Raw genomic sequence first — 12,882 nt, forward strand, 5'->3', positions numbered from 1 at the left:
TAGAAACCCATCAGGTTTTCTAGACCAATAAGATATAATAATAGTATAGCTTTCTTGCGATTGGTTACCATCATCGCATAAACTAAACTTCATTACGAGGCTTAGTAATTTAAAATCATCATCATCATCATCATCTCAGCCATAGGACGTCCACTGCTGAACATAGGCCTCCCCCTTTGATCTCCACAGATACCTGTTGGAAGCGACCTGCATCCAGCGTCTTCCGAAATTTAAAATACTTTTAGTAAATAACAAAAAAACTTTATTTGCTATCATATTATTTTTATTGCGATTAATAGTGACAAGAAGAATATTACCTGAATACTTAGCGAAACATTTTTTGTTGTTGTGCTACAGTCAAAAAATTAATATCCAAGTGTAAATTAATTTTCGTGATCAAAGACGTGTTTATGTGCCATTTAAAATAAATTTATACTGTCGGGACACCTTTTCACACACGTTCGGTTAGTCCCATGGTAAGTTATTAAGTAACTTGTGTTAATAGCTGAATAATACTTAAAATTCCAAATGTTAAGGATAAACTATTATAATCGCCCCGTTTACATACTCCTTAGAAACGTGAAGTAGGACATAGAAGTCTTCAAAATCTGAAAAAGTAAAGATTTTTGTTAGTACACTGATGATGATACGGCCTAGTACTAAACCTTCTTTTTACCCAGAGTATACTTTATCCTTTAAAATAAAACTGAAACGTACATTAAAATTATTGAAATTTATAAAAATACTGTCTCAACTATTTATACGTCACCAACACTATTTTTTTGGCATATTCCTTGCAACTACAGACCAATAATAATAAAAAAAAAATAGTAAAAAAAACTAAAAAAACACGCTGGTAATGTATTGTCATCAGAACTCAGAGCATGTGCAAAATTGTATCGTAATTGAATTGAAGTCCAGGAAGTGGGTCAAGATTAAAGCCGAAAATCGATCTCAGTGGCGTGCACTTGGAGAGGCCTATGTCCAGCAGTGGACTGTGATAGGCTGATGCTGATGATGATGATGAAGTGGGTCAAATTAAGATTCCAAGATTTTCTTATATACATAGTTAGAAGTGAAGTTAATATAAGCGTGATAAAAATGATGGTTATCTTACTGCAGCCATAGAAGTAACTCCAACGTTGGCTACTCCCATAGCCTTCACATGAACTGGTTCCTGAGTATTCGCGAGGAAGATGACCACCAACCTTCTGTTCTTTACATCCATGCATTCCCATGGCACTCCATAAACTGCATGCTTTAATTTGTCACTCTAAAATATTTTTTCACATAGGTTTATGATTCTCAATTGCTCAGGGGTAAATAATAGAAATTACAATCGTGTGGATTGGCCAATTTCAGATTAAGCAGTGCTTAGCTCAGTCTGGTAGTGGATAAGTTTCATTACATTGTGGGTCTAGACTGTCTTTCGCATATCTTTGCCAGAATATCTGATAATCAGTCTTACCAAGAAGTGTGTTGAGCAGATAACCGAGTTAAGGGTATCGAATTAGTCGTTTAAATATCACTAGTGCTGAATTTGGTTAGGCTCAAAAGATGCCAGATAAATCTCTTCAAAACCACGGGACTATGGAATCACAGATTTTTTGCAAGGCGAACGTGGGGCCGAAGCCAACACGCTGAAGCCCTTTTAAGACAGCATTAATGGAATGGCGACATAAAACCGACGATTATCCCTGTATATATTAGGTAAATTATTATTATTAGTTACAAAATAAACCTTACCTCGCTTCCAACCAATTCGAAAATAACTGACAACTGAATCAATTGTTGTGTCAGTATTATCGTTAGTGGTCCATAACGTATAAGAGCTTGGGCTGTCTGAAATAAAAAATGCATCTATATAGAATATTTTGTAATACACGATAAGCTCTTCACTTTTGGAATACTTACCATCTGCGAACATTCGAGAAGTAATAGACAGCCGCTTGCTTGGTGAAACATGTAATATAAGAACAACATTGGTCCAAATACATTTGACATTCTGTCTGTAAAACTAAAATAAAGGAAGAAAACTTAGAGGATAAATGACAATTGAATTAGGTCCGGTTTTACTAGTTACCGACATAGTGTCAATTACTTATCTGTTCATTAATCTCCCAGATAAAGGCCCTTTGCCGCTCTAGAGGATAAAAACGGCTTTTGCGCTCAGATATCAAAGGGTAAAACTACTCTTTCCGAGATGGTGGGATGAAAAATTTATTATAATGATTCTAGCCCCATGCTTTTAGTATTTTCTCCTTAATATCTTTTGTTTAAAAATATCTTAACTAAACCGTGATTTAACATGGAAATAAGTAAATGTAAATCAGACCACCTGACCATTAACCAACCCAAAAATATTTTTTAGGTTGATAACAACCTAAAAAATATTTTTCTGGATACCAAATAAAAATTGGGTACTCACAGAATTATCTCACGATGATAAAGAATACAATCCTTTAACCTAGCAGCCACTTCAACCAATTCTTCGTCAGAGTATTTAGCTGCCTCCACTTTTGAACTTGGTCTTGGAAAGTCATTCAATGTATAGTTGAGTATTTTGAAATGTCCCCAAAGATGAAAAACCATGAGTGAGAGAAAAAGATCGAACATGCAGAACCACGTTGAACACAAGTATGATATTATCCTGCAAATAATTAAGTGCTCCAAGTGCGTAAATAAAAAGAGTAGGTAGCCTATAGTTATTTCCGAGGATCACTAACATGGTATAAAACAAAGTCGATGTTCTGTTCCATCGTCCCGTTTACACTTAAATTTTCAAAACTACGCAACCGATTTTCATGCGGTTTTTTTCAATAGATAGAGTGATTAAAGAAGAAGGTTTATATAACATATATAAACAGTGGGGAAATACTGTTATCCCTTGCGAAGCCGGAGCGGGTCGCTAGTACAAAATAATAATAACTTCCCCGTTGTTCATTGTGATCGCAAGCGCAACTAGTTTTCGGATTCAATTTCTGGGTCGGGCTATAGGCCCGGGAATCGAAACCGGGACCTAGTGCACAGCACTTGCGCTTGCGACCACTAGACCCACGAGGCAATAAGGATAAGCATAAGTATGTAACTATACTTACCAATGTGTAATACACGCAATACAATATCCGCGAATATCAGTAGAAGTATCGAAAGGGTACGGATAGTACATCGAATGTTCAAAGGTAGAATTTTTCGAAACTTCTCCTGAAAACCTGCCGGCGGCATAGTTACTGTACATCGGAATAAGGTTGAACAGACTTAATCCAGACAACATCTGACTTACAAGCCATAATGTGAAGAGATGGGCTATCTTGTGGACAGCACGGTGAGTCTGCAAAAATGTTTCCAATTCGCTTCAAATAATTTTGCAATAATATGTATGTGGTAGTGTAAAGCACTAGTACATAACTACATCCGGTAAGACTGGAAGCCGACCCCAACATAGTTGTGAAAAGGCTCGGAGGATGTATGTGGTAGTGCTTTAGGTGATTAACACACGGCACCGCGCACCGCCGCGGTAGGCGGTGAAGCGGATCACATGTCGCATTGACCTGTATTAAATCCGTTGATGCCTAACACACGTACACTGCCTGACCGCGCGTTCGAGCGGTGCTCTTACCGCATAGCGGTGCATCACACACGGGGCGCCGCACTTTTGCCAGTGTCTGTGATCAAACTGGTCAAATCCGCGTAAAATCCATCCGCGCTGACAGGCGTGTAAACCGCCTTACCGCGCCGGGAGCCGCTACGAAATCCGTTTTCCGCCACCGCCCTCCGTGGCGGTGCGCGGTACCGTGTGATAATCGCCTAATTCATAACTTTTGATTATTATGGAGTCTATGAAGTCTTGTCGACAATATCTATATAAAAATTGGGCAAGGATAGATCCCAGATAGATTCCATTTCAACAGATACAAGAATCTGTTGAAATGGGATCTATCTGGGATGGTATAAGACCAGATAAATAATTGCTACAAATAGCGACTTAGCCGAGATCTTGAAAAATATACTTAAATGCCCACAAACACAAAAATGCCACAGATGATAATATTTTTTTTTCAGTCTCGAAAGCTTATCTGACAGACTGACCTTATTAGTATCCCAATATATTAAGATTAGATTTTTTACATATTGATGTAGTTACCTCCATGGCTTGCTTAGACCGGTCTTTGTAGTAGAACAAATGGATTTTAGTGAGAAAGTCTCTGGCCACCTCTCGATAAGTTGTAGACATAGTTAGCGTAGTAACTCTGGACTAGAAAAACAAAAGAATGATTTACTTTTATTTTCTTTCTTGACATAATATGTTCTTTGGACGACTACCACAAAACAAAACAGTTTCAGCATTGATTTTATTTAAATTATAGATAAATCAAATGTACGTAAAGCACTGTACTCAGCTGCAGGTAAGACTCAAAGCCGACCCCCAAGAAAGTTGGTAAACGGCTAGTCAGATGATGATAGATTGAGAAGTGTAACTGAAAGACTAAAACTGAAAGTATTATAAGATAGCAATAAACCTTACCACATCAATGAAACTCATAAGCAGAACAATATACATATGACCAGTCTCCAAAAATGTTAGTTCACTATTGTGCTTAACGATATATAAAATGAATCCAGCAGAAGCCAAAACAGTCACAACAAGATAGAAATATTTCACAAATGCTGAGAACTTTGGCGACTCGGGCTCTCCAATTTCTTTCCGAGGCCAAGAATTAACGATAAGTAGCATGAATCGCAGTACTTTTATGTATAAGTAATCTGATGCTGAATTTATTCCTCTGTAAAAAGAAAACGATGTTTTTTATGAAAGTGCACGTGCACCGGTTGCGTGCTTTTCATCTTTTTTTAACGTCGACGTCAAAAATTATCAAATGATCCCTATCGCTGTGGGTTAGCAGCGGTAAGGGAGTGTCAGACTCTTACTGACTAAAAACCGTCGTGTTCCGTCGTAGGCCTTTTATGTACCAGGGCCGCGGTAACTCTTTCGACTATCCCACAACCCCGGCAGGTCCTGGCCCTGCTGGGCCGCGCAGGAGCTATTAAGGCATCTTTTTTTTTTTTTTTTTTATCGACGTAAAATCATCAAATGACCCCTCCCGCTGTGGGTTAGCAGCGGTGAGGGAGTGTCAGACTCTTACTGACTAAAATCGTCGTGTTCCGTCATAGGCCTTTTATGTACCAGGGCCGCGGTATCTCTTTCGAACAACCCGCAGCCCAGCTATTAAGGCATCTTGGACTCATTTTTGTAAATGAGGATTACAAGTTTATCTACAACCTACATAAATCAGGGATTCCTATTATCATAATATATCTAATTAGTTCAACCACTCTTAATAATTAAGGACCGAGATGTGGTTTTATAATTTCTGTAGTAATTGTGAAATGCTACAGAATTTTCATATTCATTAAAATATGCATCGCATGAAATGTACTTTTCCCAGAATGTGAAAATTAAAATTTGATTTATGCTTGTTAAATTTTACTACCATACAATATGTAATGACATATTTACATGACGTAAAAATAAACTTATTTATACATATATACAACTAAAAACAATTATAAAATGGCATCAAAAAACTCCTCATCGCTGCCCACCGGGAGTGTACCCAGAGGCTGGCAGCATTGCCACGTTGGATGGCAATGCTTAATTTTTGACCAAAATAAAAACCAGCCTTCTAAGATAGCAATAAACCTTACCACATCAATCAAACTCATAAGCAGAACAATATACATAATAATAATTAGGTTAGGTTACAGGTTGGTAATTAGGTTTCTTTGTACTGAATATACATACAAGGTGTTGATTTGCATTTGCCATACTTCAGGAGGAGGACATAAAATACGTAAATAATCGATTGGAATTACAATAGACGGAAAATAGTTAATATGCACTGCTTTTTTTTGTCATTGTAATGTCGTAGTATTTCAGAAGTAATCCAATTTTATGAATGAAATTTGTGAATATTCGTTGCGTATGCTTTGTGTTTGCGTTTGTGTGAGGGCGCAGCACGGTTTTAAGGCCAATAACACACGCGCCAAGTTTAAATACGGCTAGATGACATTGACGGATATCCGAAAAAAAAATAAAAAAAAACAATTACGTACCAATTTTTTTGTTGATTTGAGTTGAGAATCATTAGCATAATTAGGTCCTTGAATATGGCACGGATGCAAATCAACAGCTTGTATATTAAAGACTTACTCTACAGCCTCATTTTCGAAAAGAAATTGACGAAGTCCCATTTTTCCCCCTCAAAGTCTTTACACCTTATTCTTATGATTTTTTTTGTTAACTAATGGCTTGGTGGTTGTATAAACAAATAAATAGGTTTTGTTCTGTTTACTTACGCGTTTGTTTTCTTCAAGGATTTATAAACATATCATTAATTAATAGCTAAAGCTTAGACTACATGTGATGTTCATTGTTCAGTGTAGGGTTATTTCCACCTTTTTTCACCACAATGTCGATGTGATTGATATAAATAGGTGTTTCTATAAAATTTCGGCTCACTAATACTAACGGTCACTGAAATTATCCGCGGACGGACGGACTGACAGACATGGCGTTTCTAGTCGACTACGGAATCCTAAAAATGAGCAAAAATCTTCGATTAAAAATAAACCCGTTAATGAAGTTGTAAAAAATATACATAAAAATATACTTTTAACTTTCAGTTTACTTGCGTAAAAAGTCCTATTAAGATTGTTTATCTTCGATTAAATGCCCACTCAAATGGAGTATAGTGAATCATGTACCCACATCCCTACAAATGCTATACTCAAGGTATTCTGAAAACAAAGCTTTCTCATGATTATTTTCCCTATTCATTAAAATAATGCTTCTTTTCTTCAAAAGGTTGATCAAAGAATATAGTATCTATGGTCCCCATAGCTTATGATCAAAGTTTGTATCGCAACCCAGTTATTTATTTAATTAGATAAAGGCTGACAATTTACATTAAGGGTTGTATATACTTCTATTGTACGATAGTTTAGACAGTAGTTTCCCATGGCAACTACTCTGTGAATCCGTACAAAATGGAACCTCCCTCGATAAATTGGGACATCGGCCTAAACCTATGTACCTCTATATATAACCTGTAACCTAAACGAAGGAACATTGGCTTTATATGCCGGGATGTCATCGTCTACTTCCAGACACCGCCCGGGCAGGTTTGCAAAAGTCTCTCTTGCGGGAATCAGCTATAATTTAGGTCCAGATATGGACTCCTTGAGAATGATTGAAACATTCTGCTTCGGACAGTCAAATTCCTGTTGATTAAAAATGTTAACTTCAGTGTATACCTGGCCTTACACAATAATTGCAGGTTTTCAATTCCAAGATAAAATGTTTTCCAAGATGGAATGTTTCATATTTACTTTCTGACTAAGTTTCATCCTATTCTGAACATCAGTAATAATGACTGGTTTTTGTGACTTTATCTTCAACTATCAGCCTAATGAGTAAGTAACAACATGTAATAAAAGGTTCAGCCTTTTGATGATTGAGGAGAATATAATATGCGGTAAAAAATCATTCCTGCTAACACTGTTAGGTGTTCCCGGTCACTGCAAACTTTTAGTCGGTCGATAGTTTGATTGGGGTCATAAATCAGAATGTTGGTAAATGGTAGTGCTCATATTACAACGATCAGATCCGGTCTGTATCAAAAAATCCACATTTATAAGGTGTAATTCAAAAGTAAAGGCAATAATGAACGATTGTTTAAAGTTCAGAACTTCAAGTTTTTTAATTCGACTATGTTTTCCGATAGCTGAGATAAAAGAAAGAAATAACTTTTGCAAAGAAAGAATTATAGATTTCACTATAACTTTTACTCGTTATTATTTAACATGATAAATGGCTACTGTGGAGTTGATTGTGACAACTTACTAATTGAGAGGAAATATGCTTATACTTATGGGCAAGAAAAATGATAACCAAATCAAAACCTTGCGGCAATTTGAAGCCTGTTTATGGAAACCACCTTGGTACGGTCGTCACTGTTATCCTTACCGCAAAAGTTAACTTTGACAAATTTTTATTTTCAGTGGCATCACAACCCCAACAGACTATCCCTACATGATAATAGCACGCCACTTATTAACCGTCATCACAATGTGGCCTAAAACATCATATATTCTTCAAAGTGCAAAAACTCAAAAAAGAGCAAAAATCTGGCTGACCATACAGAAAGCATTTCACTTCTGGCTCTGTGTTACGAGTTTCTTTGGCGGTACCTTGTACATATTGCGTCACAAAAAATCCATGACTTTCTATGAACTGGGACATTTGTATATTTCTCTGCTTATGATTGTTTGTACCTTTGTAAGTATTCATATCGAAAGAATCCTTACTACAATGTCATAAATCCGAAAGTAACTGTCTGCCCTTCATTATATCAATTTAAGGTACACACACACACAACCTGCAAAAGAACTCGGCTACTTTTCATCCAGTTGCGGAAAATATAAAATAAAAATGAAATGGACCCGCGTGGAACCACGGTGGACAGCTAGTTATTACATGAATTTATTTATTTATTATTTGGGGGACCAACAGCAGTAACATTTATTAATTATAAAACAATTAATGTAACATGCAGCCAATTATAGGTCCCCATTTTTAAACTATTGCATACATGATATTTATATCGTGTACAGACATGAAAGTATTGAATTACATAATAATACACAACTATAAAGTTCAATCATCCAATACAATCAAGTTAGATATTTTTTAAAGAAATCACGGCTCAGCACCCTCCTCACTGTCGCATGGTTAGTGTATAAGTATATACAACCATTAAAGATGTCAATGTCACGTGATTTACATGATATGTTAAGTGATTTTCCTGCTCGCCACACAAAGCTATTCTTTCTATAATTTGATGATGCTATTGGTATTAATTAAGTAAGAGAATCATTGGTTCACAGATATCCTTGTTTTAACCACTTCATCATTTTATTTCAGTCTAGAATTACGACGTTGTGCTTGAATGACGAGTATAGAGTTATCGCCAAAGATTTTGTGACCAAAATACATCTGTTCTTCTATAAAGACCTTTCGGATTACTCTATGGAGGTGAGAAAATTCTTATTAACGCGAAAGTTTATAATAACGTAAACTTAAACGGCTGAAGAGATTTTGATGAAACTTGTGACAGACTATGTCTGAATAACATATTGGCATTTGACTATGAGCGGAAAGTAGTCACCTCAGGACGCAGGTGTACTGCGGGTTAACATCTAGTTTTAATTGATGACAGATTTTGATAAATATGTGACCATTTCACTAGATGATCTAAGGGAAAGAACCTAAACAGTATTTTTATTTTCAATTCCAGACTCATAAGAAAGTCCACATGATTTCCCACATATTCACGTTATATCTCTCCGGTCAAATGATGCTAGGACTCTTCCTATTCAATGTGACACCTATGTATAACAACTATTCTGCCGGGAAATACATGAGTGGGGGCTTGAAGAACTCAACGTATGAACATGCCCTGTATTTCTCTTGGCCGTTCAATGCATCTACTGATTTTAGAGGATATGTTGTTAGCAATATTTTGCATTGGTAAGTAGTTTGAGAACATAATATTTTTATCAGTTGCTAAGTCGCATTTGAAGACAAAAATTCAAAACAAACCTTAATTACCTTGACATACGTTCTACAAAAGATGCGCGCGCATGCTCTTCGACGCTCTCGCGCGCGCCCATGCGGCTCATGCGAATTTCTTCTTTTGTAGACCGTACGTCAAGGTAGTTAAGGTTAATATTAAATTGTTGTCTTCAAATGCGCCCCGACGCGCTTCCAGCGGTGTGCGCAGGGCCTTATATGTCATATTTGTCACCGACTTTGATAAAAGAAAGAGGTTCCCCATCTAAACTAAATATTATGAAGAGCTAGCAAAGGTTGTGACAATGTTCGAATCTAGGAAAACCGATTTACAAAATTATTTTACCGATAGAAAGCTACTTAAAGGAGAGAGTATGCTATTTTTATCAGGGTACGGAGATAAGAAAAACTTAAGACAGCATGTTTCTTATTGTGTTTTAATGAAAAATTATATTGATTTCAGGTTACTATCATTTTCATGTTCGAGCTGGTTCTGTGTTGTGGATTTTTTTCTATCTTTAATGGTATTCCATGTTTGGGGTCATTTCAAAATCCTCCTTCATGTTCTTAACCATTTTCCAAGGCCGTCAAATAAAATAAGCTTCATACTTGAAGATAGTTACGTTACAATTACTAATGAAATATATACAAGGACTGAACTGGACCAAGTTTTTGACAGGTTAAATAAATGTATAGATTATCACCGTGAAATCGTCAGGTAAGTTTTTCAGTTGTCAGGTGAATTCCTTAAAATAATACCAGAACTAATCTCCATAAAATGGTCAAAGTCTACCAAAGCTGGCCATACACAGTCTCATGAAATTAATGAACGTCTCATGGCTAGGAAGTGGCATTCACCTACGAAGCTCGAGTAAGAGCGAAGGAATGCTTTGACGATATTCTTGCCTTCAACAAAGGATCAACATAGGCAACACGGGATGGGTTTTTAAGTAAGACCAACTAACCCCTGGTCCCAAAAATCACTTTAACTTCAATAATAAACTGTATTTGTTTCTTCAGCTTTACAGACAAGATGTCGGAAGTATTTGGTCCAATGTTGCTTGCTTATTATGGCTTTCACCAGGCGAGTGGCTGTTTACTACTGTTGGAGTGTTCGCAAATGGTCAGTATCTACCCGACTACCGACTGTCTTAAAGTATAGCGAATGCCATATTTACGAATTAGTTTTGTTTTAAAAAATATTGTTCAAAGAAGAACCTCAGTCTGTAGTTGCAACTAAGTCAAGTATATTTCCTTTTTCTTATTTTCAGACCGTGGCAGCTCTGGTCCGCTATTTACCGCTCACGATAATCCTATTTCAACAATTAATACAAATGTCGATTATTTTTGAACTTGTCGGTAGTGTGGTAAGAAAATTCACAAAAAAAAAAATATTATTTCCTTTTTCTGATAGAATTAAAGCATGGTAAACTCAAAGACATAAATGCAACTGAATGGCAACTGATCAAGTTATGCATTTAAAGCATTCCGAATTAAGTACCTACCCACTGCTAGCTACCTTCTTCAAACCATCTGATTAATGTTAAGCATCCAGCCGGGGACGCGGCGATGAGAAGGCTTGCTAGCATAGCTGTGAGCTAAAGGATTAATTGCTAGGTACTTACGGGATGTCGGGAACAAGGGGATCACCACACAATATCACTTTTCGTCTTAATTCACGGTTTAACTTAGGTTTTCTCCGCGCGCAGTTATTGAAGCGGGTAAGCCATTGCTGCGATTGGAACTGAAGTTGCTTGCTTGATGCGCAGTTTTGGATGATGCTCGGTATTTTGGATGAAGACGTTGAATAGGGAGAAGAGGGATGGGAAGAAGGGAAATATCCCAATGCCTGTACACCGTCCATCTAAAAATCTTCTTTGAGGAACGCTTTTCGTACCCAATAGATGACGATTGTAACCAATCAACTTATGAAGCATTTATTTTTCAGAGTGACAAACTAAAAGATGCAGTATACGGCTTACCATGGGAGGCCATGGATACTAAGAACAGGAGAATAGTGGCCTTCTTCCTAATGAATGTACAGGAACCTGTGCATGTGAAGGCATTGGGACTAGCCGATGTCGGTGTTACTTCTATGACTGCGGTAAATGTTTTATTTATTTATTTATATACTTTTTGCACAAATAGTACAATGGCGGACTAAACGCCTCAGGCGTTTTCTCCCAGTCTACCTTTGGGTGGTGGGGAAATAGCAGTGGTAGGTGCAGTTTTTACTTGTTATGTAGTGTTTTTTGTTATCAAGCGAGCAGGTTTAGGCTAACCTAGTGTTAGATAGGTTTGTCAATTCGCCTGACGGCCTCTAACGTGGGATTGTAATGACGCATCATCATCATCTCCCATGCCTTTTCCCAACTATGTTAGGGTCGGCTTTTGGGATTGTAATAACGCCTGCTACTAAGTAGTACTTTTGCAGCGGTCGCGGTATGCGACTACTAGACCACCCCGGCAGCTTTTAGAAAATAATAACTTACATACTTCACAGTTTTTAACCACAGAATTTGACCGTTAAAAGTAACGGTCAAATTCTGTATTACTTACTATACTTTATGACATTACTTTAGCTTTTACTTTTGATGAAGAAACTGGCTGTTAGAAGTGAGAAAGATATTAAAATTCTTGTCTAAATGACGTATTTTATTATGTTCTCAAGATTTTCTTTTATTTTTTTAGATTTTAAAGACTTCAATGTCATACTTCGCTTTTCTACGCAGCATGTAAGTCTGATACGGTAATGAGAAGAATCTTACAATACTTTTACTTCAACTTTACCTCTTTCTTTCTTCACCAATAAATATAATTTATACCAACTTTATCGCACGATAGTTAAAAGGTGCCTGCATCTGTTTCTTTGGTTTCAAATGTACGATCAATTCAGCCGTGTTAGTCACTTCTACAAATAGCACCATGATTATTTATTAAAGTGGATACTTAAAATAAATATGTTTTTTATTTATTTTATCCTTTATATCCTAAAGCCTTCATATTGTAAACTGTTGTTTCTCCTACACAATCGGCAAAAATAAGCAAAACTCTTAAACATACTTTGTGAAACTACTTGTAGCACTTAAAAGTAACCTTTCAGGGTTGTTCATTTCGGGAAAGAAAAAGGAAGATGAGTAGGTACTCCTCAATAATAATAAAAAACAACAACAGCTTGATTATTTTAATCATGATAAAAAGAAAAACACTTAACAGTTCTTGTGTCAACTTTAATTCAGTAAACATATTTC

The 12,882-nt window shown here is 36.5% G+C and overlaps 2 protein-coding genes across 2 annotated transcripts; one reads left to right on the top strand and one right to left on the bottom strand.

The window, feature by feature from the left end:
* Nucleotides 1-560: 560 nt before the first annotated feature.
* Nucleotides 561-6,252, bottom strand: LOC124635679 (odorant receptor 13a-like). Its single transcript, XM_047171624.1, has 9 exons — nt 6,212-6,252; nt 4,526-4,784; nt 4,145-4,255; nt 3,099-3,331; nt 2,429-2,650; nt 1,915-2,017; nt 1,747-1,842; nt 1,118-1,273; nt 561-608 (listed from the first exon to the last, which is right to left on the bottom strand). The coding sequence occupies exons 1-9, from the start codon at nt 6,250-6,252 to the stop codon at nt 561-563; spliced, it is 1,269 nt and encodes a 422-aa protein (XP_047027580.1).
* Nucleotides 6,253-7,429: 1,177 nt separating this feature from the next.
* Nucleotides 7,430-12,580, top strand: LOC124635671 (odorant receptor 13a-like). Its single transcript, XM_047171615.1, has 9 exons — nt 7,430-7,473; nt 8,062-8,338; nt 8,984-9,094; nt 9,357-9,589; nt 10,095-10,349; nt 10,652-10,754; nt 10,903-10,998; nt 11,580-11,735; nt 12,323-12,580. Exons 1-9 carry the CDS (start codon nt 7,430-7,432, stop codon nt 12,368-12,370), a joined length of 1,323 nt encoding a protein of 440 aa, XP_047027571.1. The 3' UTR covers nt 12,371-12,580.
* The last annotated feature ends 302 nt before the right edge of the window (nt 12,581-12,882 follow it).

Source organism: Helicoverpa zea, chromosome 13 (assembly GCF_022581195.2).
Source record: "Helicoverpa zea isolate HzStark_Cry1AcR chromosome 13, ilHelZeax1.1, whole genome shotgun sequence".
Taxonomy (NCBI): Eukaryota; Metazoa; Arthropoda; class Insecta; order Lepidoptera; family Noctuidae; genus Helicoverpa; species Helicoverpa zea.

Excerpts from the sequence above, each read along its gene's own strand:
- LOC124635679 (XM_047171624.1), bottom strand. The coding sequence starts at position 6,252 with ATGGGACTTCGTCAATTTCTTTTCGAAAATGAGGCTGTAGA. Across the intron at positions 2,018-2,428 it reads TATCATCGTGAGATAATTCT|TTTTACAGACAGAATGTCAA; the intron begins GTGAGTACCCAA and ends CCTTTATTTTAG. Across the intron at positions 1,274-1,746 it reads TCGAATTGGTTGGAAGCGAG|AGTGACAAATTAAAGCATGC; the intron begins GTAAGGTTTATT and ends AAAATATTTTAG.
- LOC124635671 (XM_047171615.1), top strand. The coding sequence starts at position 7,430 with ATGACTGGTTTTTGTGACTTTATCTTCAACTATCAGCCTAATGA. Across the intron at positions 8,339-8,983 it reads TTATGATTGTTTGTACCTTT|TCTAGAATTACGACGTTGTG; the intron begins GTAAGTATTCAT and ends ATTTTATTTCAG. Across the intron at positions 10,999-11,579 it reads TTGAACTTGTCGGTAGTGTG|AGTGACAAACTAAAAGATGC; the intron begins GTAAGAAAATTC and ends TTTATTTTTCAG.